At 58.4% G+C, this 14,372-nt stretch overlaps 1 protein-coding gene across 5 annotated transcripts in view; it reads left to right on the plus strand.

Moving 5' to 3' along the window:
* The window catches only part of LOC118374212 (myelin transcription factor 1-like), a 53,013-nt gene that overhangs the window by 13,647 nt on the left and 24,994 nt on the right, over positions 1-14,372 (plus strand). For all 5 annotated transcript variants that reach the window (XM_052484739.1, XM_052484738.1, XM_052484741.1 and 2 more), the window contains 3 exons: positions 5,418-5,469; positions 6,139-6,169; positions 13,897-14,279. In XM_052484739.1, the coding sequence (XP_052340699.1) occupies positions 5,418-5,469; positions 6,139-6,169; positions 13,897-14,279 (466 nt within the window). The remainder of the gene's footprint in view (positions 1-5,417; positions 5,470-6,138; positions 6,170-13,896; positions 14,280-14,372) is intronic.

The raw sequence follows: 14,372 nt of genomic DNA on the forward strand, positions 1-14,372 counted from the left end.
GTGGTGTGTTTGTTATTATTACTGTGTTACTATGGTCAGTTATGATTACCATTCCCTCTGCTTACATGACCTGGTCCTCATATATGTAGGCATTGCATATGAATTATTTTGCATTTCTAATCCGCTCAGGTGGTGGAAATAACAGGGTTATGGACAGAGGGAGGGTCCAGGGTGGTCAGGAGGGCAGATCGAGGACTGGTACTGTAGGAGGATTTAAAAACAAACCACCTGCTTATTTTCTCTCCCAGCTGATGTAAATATCATTTTTTATTTCTCTTTCAATTAGATTTTTTTTATCTGTGTAAGTTTACGTTGATTCATTTGCTGTTTCTCTCGCTCGCTCGCTCGCTCAATCTCATTCTCTCTCTCTTTATGATGATGTATATGGCAACAGTGGAAGAGGAGAGAACACTCCCAGGTTAGGGGGAGAGAGGAGGAGGGGGGAGAGGAGAGAACACTCCCAGGTTAGGGGGAGAGAGGAGGAGGGGGGAGAGGAGAGAACACTCCCAGGTTAGGGGGAGAGAGGAGGAGGGGGAGAGGAGAGAACACTCCCAGGTTAGGGGGAGAGAGGAGGAGGGGGGAGAGGAGAGAACACTCCCAGGTTAGGGGAGAGAGGAGGAGGGGGAGAGGAGAGAACACTCCCAGGTTAGGGGAGAGAGGGAGGAGGGGGAGAGGAGAGAACACTCCCAGGTTAGGGGAGAGAGGAGGAGGGGGAGAGGAGAGAACACTCCCAGGTTAGGGGAGAGAGGAGGAGGGGAGAGAGGAGAGAACACTCCCAGGTTAGGGGGAGAGAGGAGGAGGGGGGAGAGAGGAGAGAACACTCCCAGGTTAGGGGGAGAGAGGAGGAGGGGAGAGAGGAGGAGGGGGGAGAGGAGAGAACACTCCCAGGGTAGGGGGAGAGAGGAGGAGGGGGGAGAGGAGGAGGGGGAGAGGAGAGGGGAGAGAGGAGGGGGAGAGGGAGGAGGGAGAGAGGAGGGGGAGAGAGGGAGAGAACACTCCCAGGTTAGGGGGAGAGAGGAGGAGGGGAGAGGAGGAGGGGGGAGAGAGGAGAGAACACTCCCAGGTTAGGGGGAGAGAGGAGGAGGGGGAGAGGGAGAGAACACTCCCAGGTTAGGGGAGAGAGGAGGAGGGGGGAGAGAGGAGGAGGGGGAGAGGAGAGAACACTCCCAGGTTAGGGGAGAGAGGGAGGAGGGGGAGAGGAAGGGGAGAGGAGGAGGGGGAGAGAGGAGAGGGGGAGAGGAGGAGGAGGGGGAGAGGAGGAGGAGAGAGGAAGGGGGGAGAGGAGAGAACACTCCCAGGTTAGGGGAGAGAGGAGGAGGAGGGGGAGAGGAAGGGGGAGAGGAGGAGGGGGAGAGAGGAGAGGGGGAGAGGAGGAGGAGGGGAGAGAGGAGGAGGAGAGAGGAAGGGGGAGAGGAGAGAACACTCCCAGGTTAGGGGGGAGAGAGGAGGAGGGGGAGAGGAAGGGGAGAGGAGGAGGGGGAGAGAGGAGAGGGGGAGAGGAGGAGGAGGGAGAGAGGAGGAGGAGAGAGGAAGGGGGGAGAGGAGAGAACACTCCCAGGTTAGGGGGAGAGGAGGAGGAGGGGGAGGGAAGGGGGAGAGGAGGAGGGGGAGAGAGGAGAGGGGAGAGGAGGAGGAGGGGAGAGAGGAGGAGGAGAGAGGAAGGGGGGGGAGAGGAGAGAACACTCCCAGGTTAGGGGGAGAGAGGAGGAGGGGGAGAGGAAGGGGGAGAGGAGGAGGGGGAGAGAGGAGAGGGGGAGGAGGAGGAGGGAGGGGAGAGAGGAGGAGGAGAGAGGAAGGGGGGAGAGGAGAGAACACTCCCAGGTTAGGGGGAGAGAGGAGGAGGGGGAGAGGGAAGGGGGAGAGGAGGAGGGGGAGAGAGGGAGAGGGGGAGAGGAGGAGGAGGGGAGAGAGGAGGAGGAGAGAGGAAGGGGGAGAGGAGAGAACACTCCCAGGTTAGGGGAGAGAGGAGGAGGGGGAGAGGAAGGGGAGAGGAGGAGGGGGAGAGGAGGAGAGGGGAGAGGAGGAGGAGGGGAGAGAGGAGGAGGAGAGAGGAAGGGGGGAGAGGAGAGAACACTTCCAGGTTAGGGGAGAGAGGAGGAGGGGGAGAGGAAGGGGGAGAGGAGGAGGGGGAGAGGAGAGAACACTCCCAGGTTAGGGGGAGAGAGGAGGGGGAGAGGGAGGGGGGAGGGGGAGGGAGAGAACACTCCCAGGTTAGGGGAGAGAGGAGGAGGGGGAGAGGAGGAGGGGGAGAGAGGGAGGAGGGGGAGAGAGAGGAGGGGGGAGGAGGAGGAGGAGGGAGAGGAGGAGGGGGAGAGAGGAGGAGGGGGGAGAGAGGAGGAGGGGGAGAGAGGAGGAGGGGGAGAGAGGAGGAGGGGGAGAGAGGAGGAGGGGGAGAGAGGAGAGGAGGGAGGGGGGAGAGAGGAGGGGGAGAGAGGAGGGAGGGGGAGAGGGAGGAGGGGGAGAGGAGGAGGAGGGGAGAGGAGGAGGAGGGGAGGGAGGAGGGGGGAGGAGGAGGAGGGGGGGAGGAGGAGGAGGGGGAGAGGAGGGAGGGGGAGAGAGGAGAGAACACTCCCAGGTTAGGGGGAGAGAGGAGGGGGGGAGACGAGGGAGGGGGAGAGAGGAGGAGGGGGGGAGAGAGGAGGAGGGGGAGAGAGGAGGAGGGGGAGAGAGGGAGGGGGGGAGAGGAGGAGGGGGGAGAGGGAGGAGGGGGAGAGGAGGAGGGGGAGGGAGGAGGGGGAGAGGGAGGAGGAGGGGGAGAGGAGGAGGGGGAGAGAGGAGGAGGGGGAGAGAGGAGAGAACACTCCCAGGTTAGGGGGGAGAGGAGGAGGGGGAGAGAGGAGGAGGGGGAGAGAGGAGGAGGGGGAGAGAGGAGGAGGGGGAGAGAGGAGGAGGGGGAGAGGAGGGGGGGAGAGGAGGAGGGGGAGAGGAGGAGGGGGAGAGGGAGGAGGGGGAGAGGAGGAGGGGGAGGAGGAGGGGAGAGGAGGGAGGGGGGGAGAGAGGAGGAGGGGGAGAGGAGGAGGAGGGGGAGAGAGGAGAGAACACTCCCAGGTTAGGGGAGAGAGGAGGGGGAGAGAGGAGGAGGGGGAGAGAGGAGGAGGGGGAGAGAGGGAGGGGGAGAGAGGAGGAGGGGGAGAGGAGGAGGGGGAGAGGAGGAGGGGGAGAGAGAGGAGGAGGGGGAGAGGAGGAGGGGGAGAGGAGGAGGAGGGGGAGAGGAGGAGGGGGAGAGAGGAGGAGGGGGAGAGGGAGGAGGAGGGGGAGAGGAGGAGGGGGAGAGAGGAGAGAACACTCCCAGGTTAGGGGAGAGAGGAGGAGGGGGAGAGGAGGAGGGGGAGAGGAGGAGGGGGAGAGAGGAGAGAACACTCCCAGGTTAGGGGGAGAGGGAGGAGGGGGAGAGGAGGAGGGGGGAGAGGAGGAGGGGGGAGAGAGGAGAGAACACTCCCAGGTTAGGGGGAGAGAGGAGGAGGGGGGAGAGGAGGAGGGGGGAGAGAGGAGAGAACACTCCCAGGTTAGGGGGAGAGGGAGGAGGGGGAGAGGAGGAGGGGGAGAGGAGGAGGGGGAGAGAGGGAGAGAACACTCCCAGGTTAGGGGGAGAGAGGAGGAGGGGGGAGAGGAGGAGGGGGGAGAGGAGGAGGGGGGAGAGAGGAGAGAACACTCCCAGGTTAGGGGGAGAGAGGAGGAGGGGGGAGAGGAGGAGGGGGGAGAGAGGAGAGAACACTCCCAGGTTAGGGGAGAGAGGAGGAGGGGGGAGAGGAGGAGGGGGGAGAGAGGAGAGAACACTCCCAGGTTAGGGAGAGAGGAGGAGGGGGAGGAGAGGAGGGGGAGAGAGGGAGAGAACACTCCCAGGTTAGGGGAGAGAGGAGGGAGGGGGAGAGGAGGAGGGGGAGAGGAGGAGGGGGGAGAGAGGAGAGAACACTCCCAGGTTAGGGGGAGAGAGGAGGAGGAGGGAGAGGAGGAGGGGGGAGAGAGGAGAGAACACTCCCAGGTTAGGGGAGAGAGGAGGAGGGGGAGAGGAGGAGGGGGAGAGAGGAGAGAACACTCCCAGGTTAGGGGAGAGAGGAGGAGGGGGAGAGGAGGAGGGGGAGAGGAGGAGGGGGGAGAGAGGAGAGAACACTCCCAGGTTAGGGGGAGAGAGGAGGAGGGGGAGAGGAGGGAGGGGGAGAGGAGGAGGGGGAGAGAGGAGAGAACACTCCCAGGTTAGGGGAGAGGAGGGGGGAGGGAGGAGGGAGAGAGGGAGAGAACACTCCCAGGTTAGGGGGAGAGAGGAGGAGGGGGGAGAGGAGGAGGGGGAGAGAGGAGAGAACACTCCCAGGTTAGGGGAGAGAGGAGGAGGGGGGAGAGGAGGAGGGGGAGAGGAGGAGGGGGAGAGAGGAGAGAACGCTGCCAGGGTAGGGGGAGAGAGGAGGAGGGGGGAGAGAGGAGAGAACACTCCCAGGTTAGGGGAGAGAGGAGGAGGGGGAGAGGAGGAGGGGGAGAGAGGAGAGAACACTCCCAGGTTAGGGGAGAGAGGAGGAGGAGGAGAGAGGAGGGAGGAGGGGGAGGAGGGGGAGAGAGGAGAGAACACTCCCAGGTTAGGGGGAGAGAGGAGGAGGGGAGAGGAGGAGGGGGAGAGAGGAGAGAACACTCCCAGGTTAGGGGAGAGTAGAAAGGGGAGAGGAGGAGGGGGGGAGAGAGGAGAGAACACTCCCAGGTTAGGGGAGAGAGGAGGAGGGGGAGAGGAGGAGGGGGAGAGAGGAGAGAACACTCCCAGGTTAGGGGAGAGAGGAGGAGGGGGAGAGGGAGGAGGGGGAGAGAGGAGGGGGAGAGAGAGGAGGAGGGGGAGAGGAGAGAACACTCCCAGGTTAGGGGGAGAGAGGAGGAGGGGGAGAGAGGAGGAGGGGGAGAGGAGGAGGGGGAGAGGAGGAGGGGGAGAGGAAGGGGGAGAGGAGAGGAGGGGGAGATGAAGGGGAGAGGAGAGGAGGGGGAGAGGAAGGGGGAGAGGAGGGGGAGGGGGAGAGAGGAGAGAGGAGAGGGGGAGAGGAGAGGAGGGGGAGAGAGGAGGAGGGGGGGAGAGGAGAGGAAGGGAGAGAGAGGAAGGGAGGGGGAGAGGAGAGAGGGGGAGAGAGGAGGGGGAGAGAGGAGGGCGGGGGAGAGAAGAAGGGAGAGAGGAGAGGGGGAGAGAGGAGGAGGGGGGAGAGAGGAGGGGGGGAGGAGAGGGGGAGAGGAGAGGAGGAGAGAGGAAGGGAGAGAGGAGGGGGGTGACATTGTGTGTACTCTGTATATAATCAGATGTGGATATTATGTTGGATACATGTAAGTAGACATGAATTTGAACTGTAACAGTGAGTGGGTGTTAGTCTGTAATGGCTGCTGTTCTTCTCTCATTTCCTCTTCCATTAAAACCTGTCTTGACTCTCTGTGACCTCTTTCCTTTGTGACAGATGAGTGTGGAGAGTGATGACACGCGAAGCACACGCTCCAAGGGAATCAGAGGTGAGTTCAGCTCTCATGCCACAGGGACGCCTGACTATGAGGAGAGAGATTTTCTCCAATAGCCATAATGAAAACTTAATGATATTTCTAAAAACAATTAAGTCGCCTGAACGAAATGCAGTATTTTTAACTGATGTAGGTAGTTTTTATTTTAATTATGATAACTTAACTGCAACAATTAATGCTGAAGTCTGCATGTAATTGTATATTTCTTCTGATCAGCGCAGAGCAATTTGACTGATCTAGGTGTCCTTGGCTGTGTGTGTGTGTGCGTGTGAGTGTGTGTGGTGTGTGTGTGTGTGTGTGTGAGTGTGTGTGTGTGTGTGTGTGTGTGTGTGTGTGTGTGTGTGTGTGTGTGTGTGTGTGTGTGTGTGTGTGTGTGTGTGTGTTGTGTACTGTATGTCTGTGTGTGTGTTCTGTTTGTTGTTGCCTGTGTGTGTAGGTCGTTCATTTTTCTCCCGATAATTAATGTATATTTCTGTATATTTCTATTTATATCTGTATATGTTTTGTATTTTGTTTTTTTCAGATGTCTGTATATTTCTGGTTATTTCTGTGAAGATCCTCCAGGGATTCTTATGCATTTGTGATTTATTGATTGTAACTAGTTCCTTCTGCAGTGCAGCTTTCAGCTGGTTCATCTTTGCTCGTCTCTTATTGGTTCTCTAGTTCCCACCGAGCTCATTGGACAAGAGCTGAGGTAAGCGCTGTACAATACTGCATCCTGTTTGTACGTTGTTCGTCTGTCTAGTGTGTATCTCGCTAAACGGAAACGTTATACTCTAGTCTTGTTTTGTCATACTGCACATTTCAGCCATACAGACTGCTTGTCACATGACGAGAATGATCATAACGCCCATAGTAACTTCGTGGTTTTACTTCCTGGTCCAAGTTTAACCCTTTTAATATACTGCGGTTAAACAGAAACCTCCTTCTTCTTGTCCTTCTCCTCCTCTTCCTCGTCCTCCCCCCATGAGCAAAATCTGCATGGTACTGGGTTCATCCTCTACTGAACCTCATCAGTCATGACCCAACCAACCATTCCCTGGGGAGCATGTCTATAAGAGTAGAGATGAGAAAAGCGACCTTTAAGAGGAGAAGAGAGGAGAGATCTCATCTACTGAACCTCATCAGTCATGACCAACATCGTCTCCTCTCCCAAAATAATAATTTGTCACACTTCACTCTTAAGCATTGATCAGCTGCACTCCAAAACCCCCTTGAGGTGCTGTAGAGGCTCCTGTCTCGTTTAAAAATACAAATACAGCATTCTAATAAGTAATAATAACCTGTAGACTGCGAGGGCTGTAGACTGTGAGAGCCACCTGTAGACTGTGAGGGCCACCTGTAGACTGTGAGGGCCACCTGTAGACTGTGAGGGCACCTGTAGACTGTGAGGGCCACCTGTAGACTGTGAGGGCCACCTGTAGACTGTGAGGGCCACCTGTAGACTGTGAGGGCACCTGTAGACTGTGAGGGCCATCTATAGACTGTGAGGGCACCTGTAGACTGTGAGGGCCACCTGTAGACTGTGAGGGCCATCTATAGACTGTGAGGGCACCTGTAGACTGTGAGGGCCACCTGTAGACTGTGAGGGCCACCTGTAGACTGTGAGGGCACCTGTAGACTGTGAGGGCCATCTATAGACTGTGAGGGCCATCTATAGACTGTGAGGGCACCTGTAGACTGTGAGGGCCACCTGTAGACTGTGAGGGCACCTGTAGACTGTGAGGGCACCTGTAGACTGTGAGGGCCACCTGTAGACTGTGAGGGCCACCTGTAGACTGTGAGGGCCACCTGTAGACTGTGAGGGCCACCTATAGACTGTGAGGGCACCTGTAGACTGTGAGGGCCACCTGTAGACTGTGACCTGGGCACCTGTAGACTGTGAGGGCACACACTGGGGCCACCTGTAGACTGTAGGGCCACTGTGACTGGAGGGCCACCTGTAGACTGTGAGGGCCACCTGTAGACTGTGAGGGCCACCTGTAGACTGTGAGGGCCACCTGTAGACTGTGAGGGCCACCTGTAGACTGTGAGGGCCACATGTAGACTGTGAGGGCCACCTGTAGACTGTGAGGGCACCTGTAGACTGTGAGGGCCACCTGTAGACTGTGAGGGCCATCTATAGACTGTGAGGGCCACCTGTAGACTGTGAGGGGCACCTGTAGACTGTGAGGGCCATCTATAGACTGTGAGGGCACCTGTAGACTGTGAGGGCCATCTATAGACTGTGAGGGCACCTGTAGATGACTCCTGAGAGAGGGGAAATTAATCTCTATCACATGAAATTGTATTGGCCAGCTTGATGGATGACACATTTGTTCTTGGTTACTACCACTTGTATTTCTGTGTGTGTGTGTGTGTGTTATATTTATTATTTTTACTACACTTTTTATTATTTTCATTCACCTGTTATATTATCATAAATTCTCCAAGGGACAAAATGTGTAAAATGTGAAAACGTGTCTCTGACTCCATTCACCTGCCCCACCCCCTGGATGCTCTGGCCACATCAGTGGGAGATATTCACGACACAGAAGGTAGGGCAGCCAACCCCCTCAGCTCCCAGCCCTCCTGGGTCTCAGAACAACCCCCACCAACCCCCTCAGCCCCCAGGCCTCCTGGGTCTCAGAACAACCCCCACCCCCACCTACCCCCTCAGCCCCCAGCCCTCCTGTGTCTCAGAACAACCCCCACCCCCACCTACCCCCTCAGCTCCCAGCCCTCCTGGGTCTCAGAACAAACCCCACCCCCACCTACCCCCTCAGCCCCCAGCCCTCCTGGGTCTCAGAACAACCCCAACCTACCCCCTCAGCCCTCCTGGGTCTCAGAACAACCCCCACCTACCCCTCAGCCCTCCTGGGTCTCAGAACAACCCCCACGCCCACCTTCACCCTCAGCCCTCCTGAGTCTCAGAACAACCCCCACCTACCCCCTCAGTCCCCAGCCCTCCTGGGTCTCAGAACAACCCCCACCCCACCTACCCCCTCTGCCCCCAGCCCTCCTGGGTCTCAGAACAACCCCCACCTACCCCCTCAGCCCCCAGCCCTCCTGGGTCTCAGAACAACCCCCACCCCACCTACCCCCTCTGCCCCCAGCCCTCCTGGGTCTCAGAACAACCCCCACCTACCCCCTCAGCCCCCAGTCCTCCTGGGTCTCAGAACAACCCCACCTACCCCCTCAGCCCCCAGTCCTCCTGGGTCTCAGAACAACCCCACCTACCCCCTCAGCCCCCAGTCCTCATGGGTCTCAGAACAACCCCCACCTACCCCCTCAGCCCTCCTGGGTCTCAGAAAAACCCCACCTACCCCCTCAGCCCTCCTGGGTCTCAGAAAAACCCCACCTACCCCCTCAACCCTCCTGGGTCTCAGAAAAACCCCACCTACCCCCTCAACCCTCCTGGGTCTCAGAAAACCCCACCTACCCCCTCAACCCTCCTGGGTCTCAGAACAACCCTAATATGTCCCTGTCTGACACACTGTTCTACGCCGCTCCCTCTGTCTTACCAAGAAGACCCCATGTAGACCTGGGGCCGCTCCCTCTGTCTTACCAAGAAGACCCCTGTAGACCTGGGGCCGCTCCCTCTGTCTTATCAAGAAGACCCCATGTAGACCTGGGGCCGCTCCCTCTGTCTTACCAAGAAGACCCCCTGTAGACCTGGGGCCGCTCCCTCTGTCTTACCAAGAAGACCCCTGTAGACCTGGGGCCGCTCCCTCTGTCTTACCAAGAAGACCCCCTGTAGACCTGGGGCCGCTCCCTCTGTCTTACCAAGAAGACCCTTGTAGACCTGGGGCCGCTCCCTCTGTCTTACCAAGAAGACCCTTGTAGACCTGGGGCCGCTCCCTCTGTCTTACCAAGAAGACCCTTGTAGACCTGGGGCCACTCCCTCTGTCTTACCAAGAAGACCCCTGTAGACCTGGGGCCACTCCCTCTGTCTTACCAAGAAGACCCATGTAGACCTGGGGCCGCTCCCTCTGTCTTACCAAGAAGACCCCTGTAGACCTGGGGCCACTCCCTCTGTCTTACCAAGAAGACCCCTGTAGACCTGGGGCCGCTCCCTCTGTCTTATCAAGAAGACCCCCTGTAGACCTGGGGCCGCTCCCTCTGTCTTACCAAGAAGACCCCTGTAGACCTGGGGCCGCTCCCTCTGTCTTACCAAGAAGACCCCTGTAGACCTGGGGCCGCTCCCTCTGTCTTACCAAGAAGACCCCTGTAGACCTGGGGCCGCTCCCTCTGTCTTACCAAGAAGACCCCTGTAGACCTGGGGCCTCTCCCTCTGTCTTACCAAGAAGACCCCTGTAGACCTGGGGCCGCTCCCTCTGTCTTACCAAGAAGACCCCATGTAGACCTGGGGCCGCTCCCTCTGTCTTACCAAGAAGACCCCTGTAGACCTGGGGCCTCTCCCTCTGTCTTATCAAGAAGACCCCTGTAGACCTGGGGCCGCTCCCTCTGTCTTACCAAGAAGACCCCATGTAGACCTGGGGCCGCTCCCTCTGTCTTACCAAGAAGACCCCTGTAGACCTGGGGCCGCTCCCTCTGTCTTATCAAGAAGACCCCTGTAGACCTGGGGCCGCTCCCTCTGTCTTACCAAGAAGACCCCATGTAGACCTGGGGCCGCTCCCTCTGTCTTACCAAGAAGACCCAATGTAGACCTGGGGCCGCTCCCTCTGTCTTATCAAGAAGACCCCTGTAGACCTGGGGCCGCTCCCTCTGTCTTACCAAGAAGACCCCTGTAGACCTGGGGTTGCTCCCTCTGTCTTACCAAGAAGACCCCTGTAGACCTGGGGCCGCTCCCTCTGTCTTACCAAGAAGACCCCATGTAGACCTGGGGCCGCTCCCTCTGTCTTATCAAGAAGACCCCTGTAGACCTGGGGCCGCTCCCTCTGTCTTACCAAGAAGACCCCTGTAGACCTGGGGCCTCTCCCTCTGTCTTACCAAGAAGACCCCTGTAGACCTGGGGCCGCTCCCTCTGTCTTACCAAGAAGACCCCTGTAGACCTGGGGCCGCTCCCTCTGTCTTACCAAGAAGACCCTTGTAGACCTGGGGCCGCTCCCTCTGTCTTACCAAGAAGACCCCTGTAGACCTGGGGCCGCTCCCTCTATCTTACCAAGAAGACCCCATGTAGACCTGGGGCCGCTCCCTCTGTCTTATCAAGAAGACCCCATGTAGACCTGGGGCCGCTCCCTCTGTCTTACCAAGAAGACCCCTGTAGACCTGGGGCCGCTCCCTCTGTCTTACCAAGAAGACCCCTGTAGACCTGGGGCCGCTCCTCTGTCTTACCAAGAAGACCCCTGTAGACCTGGGGCCGCTCCCTCTGTCTTACCAAGAAGACCCTTGTAGACCTGGGGCCGCTCCCTCTGTCTTACCAAGAAGACCCCATGTAGACCTGGGGCCGCTCCCTCTGTCTTATCAATAAGACCCCATGTAGACCTGGGGCCGCTCCCTCTGTCTTACCAAGAAGACCCTTGTAGACCTGGGGCCGCTCCCTCTGTCTTACCAAGAAGACCCTTGTAGACCTGGGGCCGCTCCCTCTGTCTTACCAAGAAGACCCCTGTAGACCTGGGGCCGCTCCCTCTGTCTTACCAAGAAGACCCCTGTAGACCTGGGGCCGCTCCCTCTGTCTTACCAAGAAGACCCCATGTAGACCTGGGGCCGCTCCCTCTGTCTTATCAAGAAGACCCCATGTAGACCTGGGGCCGCTCCCTCTGTCTTATCAAGAAGACCCCATGTAGACCTGGGGCCTCTCCCTCTGTCTTACCAAGAAGACCCCTGTAGACCTGGGGCCGCTCCCTCTGTCTTACCAAGAAGACCCCTGTAGACCTGGGGCCGCTCCCTCTGTCTTACCAAGAAGACCCTTGTAGACCTGGGGCCGCTCCCTCTGTCTTACCAAGAAGACCCCTGTAGACCTGGGGCCGCTCCCTCTATCTTACCAAGAAGACCCCATGTAGACCTGGGGCCGCTCCCTCTGTCTTATCAAGAAGACCCCATGTAGACCTGGGGCCGCTCCCTCTGTCTTACCAAGAAGACCCCTGTAGACCTGGGGCCGCTCCCTCTGTCTTACCAAGAAGACCCCTGTAGACCTGGGGCCGCTCCCTCTGTCTTACCAAGAAGACCCCTGTAGACCTGGGGCCGCTCCCTCTGTCTTACCAAGAAGACCCTTGTAGACCTGGGGCCGCTCCCTCTGTCTTACCAAGAAGACCCCATGTAGACCTGGGGCCGCTCCCTCTGTCTTATCAAGAAGACCCCATGTAGACCTGGGGCCGCTCCCTCTGTCTTACCAAGAAGACCCTTGTAGACCTGGGGCCGCTCCCTCTGTCTTACCAAGAAGACCCTTGTAGACCTGGGGCCGCTCCCTCTGTCTTACCAAGAAGACCCCTGTAGACCTGGGGCCACTCCCTCTGTCTTACCAAGAAGACCCCTGTAGACCTGGGGCCGCTCCCTCTGTCTTACCAAGAAGACCCCATGTAGACCTGGGGCCGCTCCCTCTGTCTTATCAAGAAGACCCCATGTAGACCTGGGGCCGCTCCCTCTGTCTTATCAAGAAGACCCCATGTAGACCTGGGGCCGCTCCCTCTGTCTTACCAAGAAGACCCTTGTAGACCTGGGGCCGCTCCCTCTGTCTTACCAAGAAGACCCCATGTAGACCTGGGGCCGCTCCCTCTGTCTTATCAAGAAGACCCCATGTAGACCTGGGGCCGCTCCCTCTGTCTTACCAAGAAGACCCTTGTAGACCCGGGGCCGCTCCCTCTGTCTTATCAAGAAGACCCTTGTAGACCTGGGGCCGCCCCCTCTGTCTTACCAAGAAGACCCCTGTAGACCTGGGGCCGCTCCCTCTGTCTTACCAAGAAGACCCCTGTAGACCTGGGGCCGCTCCCTCTATCTTACCAAGAAGACCCCTGTAGACCTGGGGCCGCTCCCTCTATCTTACCAAGAAGACCCCTGTAGACCTGGGGCCGCTCCCTCTGTCTTACCAAGAAGACCCCTGTAGACCTGGGGCCGCTCCCTCTGTCTTACCAAGAAGACCCCTGTAGACCTGGGGCCGCTCCCTCTGTCTTACCAAGAAGACCCCTGTAGACCTGGGGCCGCTCCCTCTGTCTTACCAAGAAGACCCCTGTAGACCTGGGGCCTCTCCCTCTGTCTTACCAAGAAGACCCCTGTAGACCTGGGGCCTCTCCCTCTGTCTTACCAAGAAGACCCCTGTAGACCTGGGGCCGCTCGCTGCGTCGTGACTCCAGCTTATTGGAAAGATATTACAAATTACATTTATTTACATGTGTATTCATTCAAGAACCAATTTCCAGATGAACCGTGTTTATAGATTCCCTCCACTCCCTCTGTTTTCTAGGCTTTATTGAATTTGATCCTCCACTGCCTCTCGTTGTGTGTTCATTAAAGTTCCAGTCAGTTGGCTGTGATTGGTTGTAATGTAAGAGCGAGAACAGATCTTTCCTCCAGGCATAGTGCAGTACACTCAGCATCCCTCCATTATTCATCTCAGATCTCCATGGCATTTTAACTCATTGATAGGCATGTTTGTATTATTGTTTGGTTTGTTTTTGTGTTGTTTTGTTATGCTTTGAGTTTCTACCTCTCCATAAGCTATGTTTGATGCTCATGACTGAAGATGCACCCCTCGGGGTTCTCTTCCCCTCTCTCCCCCTCTCTCCCTCTCTTCCCAATGTCCCCTTATCCCTCTCCCTCTCCCCCTCCCTTCCCAAACACCTCTCTCTCCCCAACACCCCTCCCCTCTCTCCCTCTCCCCTTTCTCCCCAACACCCCCTCCTCTCCCTCTCTTCCCAACACCCCCTCTCCCTCTCCCTCTCTTCCCAACACCCCCTCTCCCTCCATCTCTCCCTCTCCCCCTCTCTTCCCAACACCCCCTCTCCCTCTCCCCTCTCTTCCCAACTCCCCCTCTCCCTCCATCTCTCCTCTCCCCCTCTCTCCCAACACCCCCCTCTCCTTTCTCCCTCTCCCCCTCTCTTCCCAACACCCCCTCTCCCTCCATCTCTCCCTCTCCCCTCTCTTCCCAACACCCCCTCTCCCTCCATCTCTCCTTCTCCCCCTCTTCCCAACACCCCCTCTCCCTTTCTCCCTCTCCCCTCTCTTCCCAACACCCCCTCTCCCTCCATCTCTCCCTATCCCCCTCTCTTCCCAACACCCCCTCTCCCTCCATCTCTCCCTCTCCCCTCTCTTCCCAACACCCCCTCCCTCTCCCCTCTCCCCTCTCTTCCCCTCTCCCTCTCCCCCTCTCTTCCCAACACCCCCTCTCCCTCTCCCCCTCTCCCCCTCTCTTCCCAACACCCCCTCTCCCTCTCCCCCTCTCCCCCTCTCTTCCCAACACACCCTCTCCCTTTCTCCCTCTCCCCCTCTCTTCCCAACACCCCCCCGCTCCCTTTCTCACTCTCTGCCCCTGTTCCCGTGCAGTGTGCTGGGCTGCCCATTGGTCAGGAAGAGACGTCTGGCGGATGCTGAGGCAGAGCAGGAGCAGCCATCTTCTAAAAGGAAGTCCCACCCTCTAAAGCTGGCCATGGATGAGGGCTTCAGCGTGGACAGTGATGGGAGCAGCGAGGAGGAGGTGGAGGGGGAGGCCAGGGAGGAGGAGGTGGAGGGGGAGGCCAGGGAGGAGGAGGTGGAGGTGGAGGCCAGGGAGAAGGAGGTGGAGGGGGAGGCCAGGGAGGAGGAAGAGAAGACAGAGGAACAACCACAGGCACAGCAGGAAGAAAAACCGGAGGACGAGCAGGAGGAAGAGGAGGAAGAGGAGGAGAACGTGACAGAGCAGAAAGAGGAGAGCATAGATTCAGATGAAGGTAGGTGCTGTACACTGTACTGTAAACACACACCACCATGACTCACAATGAACCAAGTGATCATGGTGTGTGACTCATATTAACGGGCTGTTT

The sequence above is a fragment of the Oncorhynchus keta genome, chromosome 28 (genome assembly GCF_023373465.1).
Source record: "Oncorhynchus keta strain PuntledgeMale-10-30-2019 chromosome 28, Oket_V2, whole genome shotgun sequence".
Lineage (NCBI taxonomy): Eukaryota > Metazoa > Chordata > Actinopteri > Salmoniformes > Salmonidae > Oncorhynchus > Oncorhynchus keta.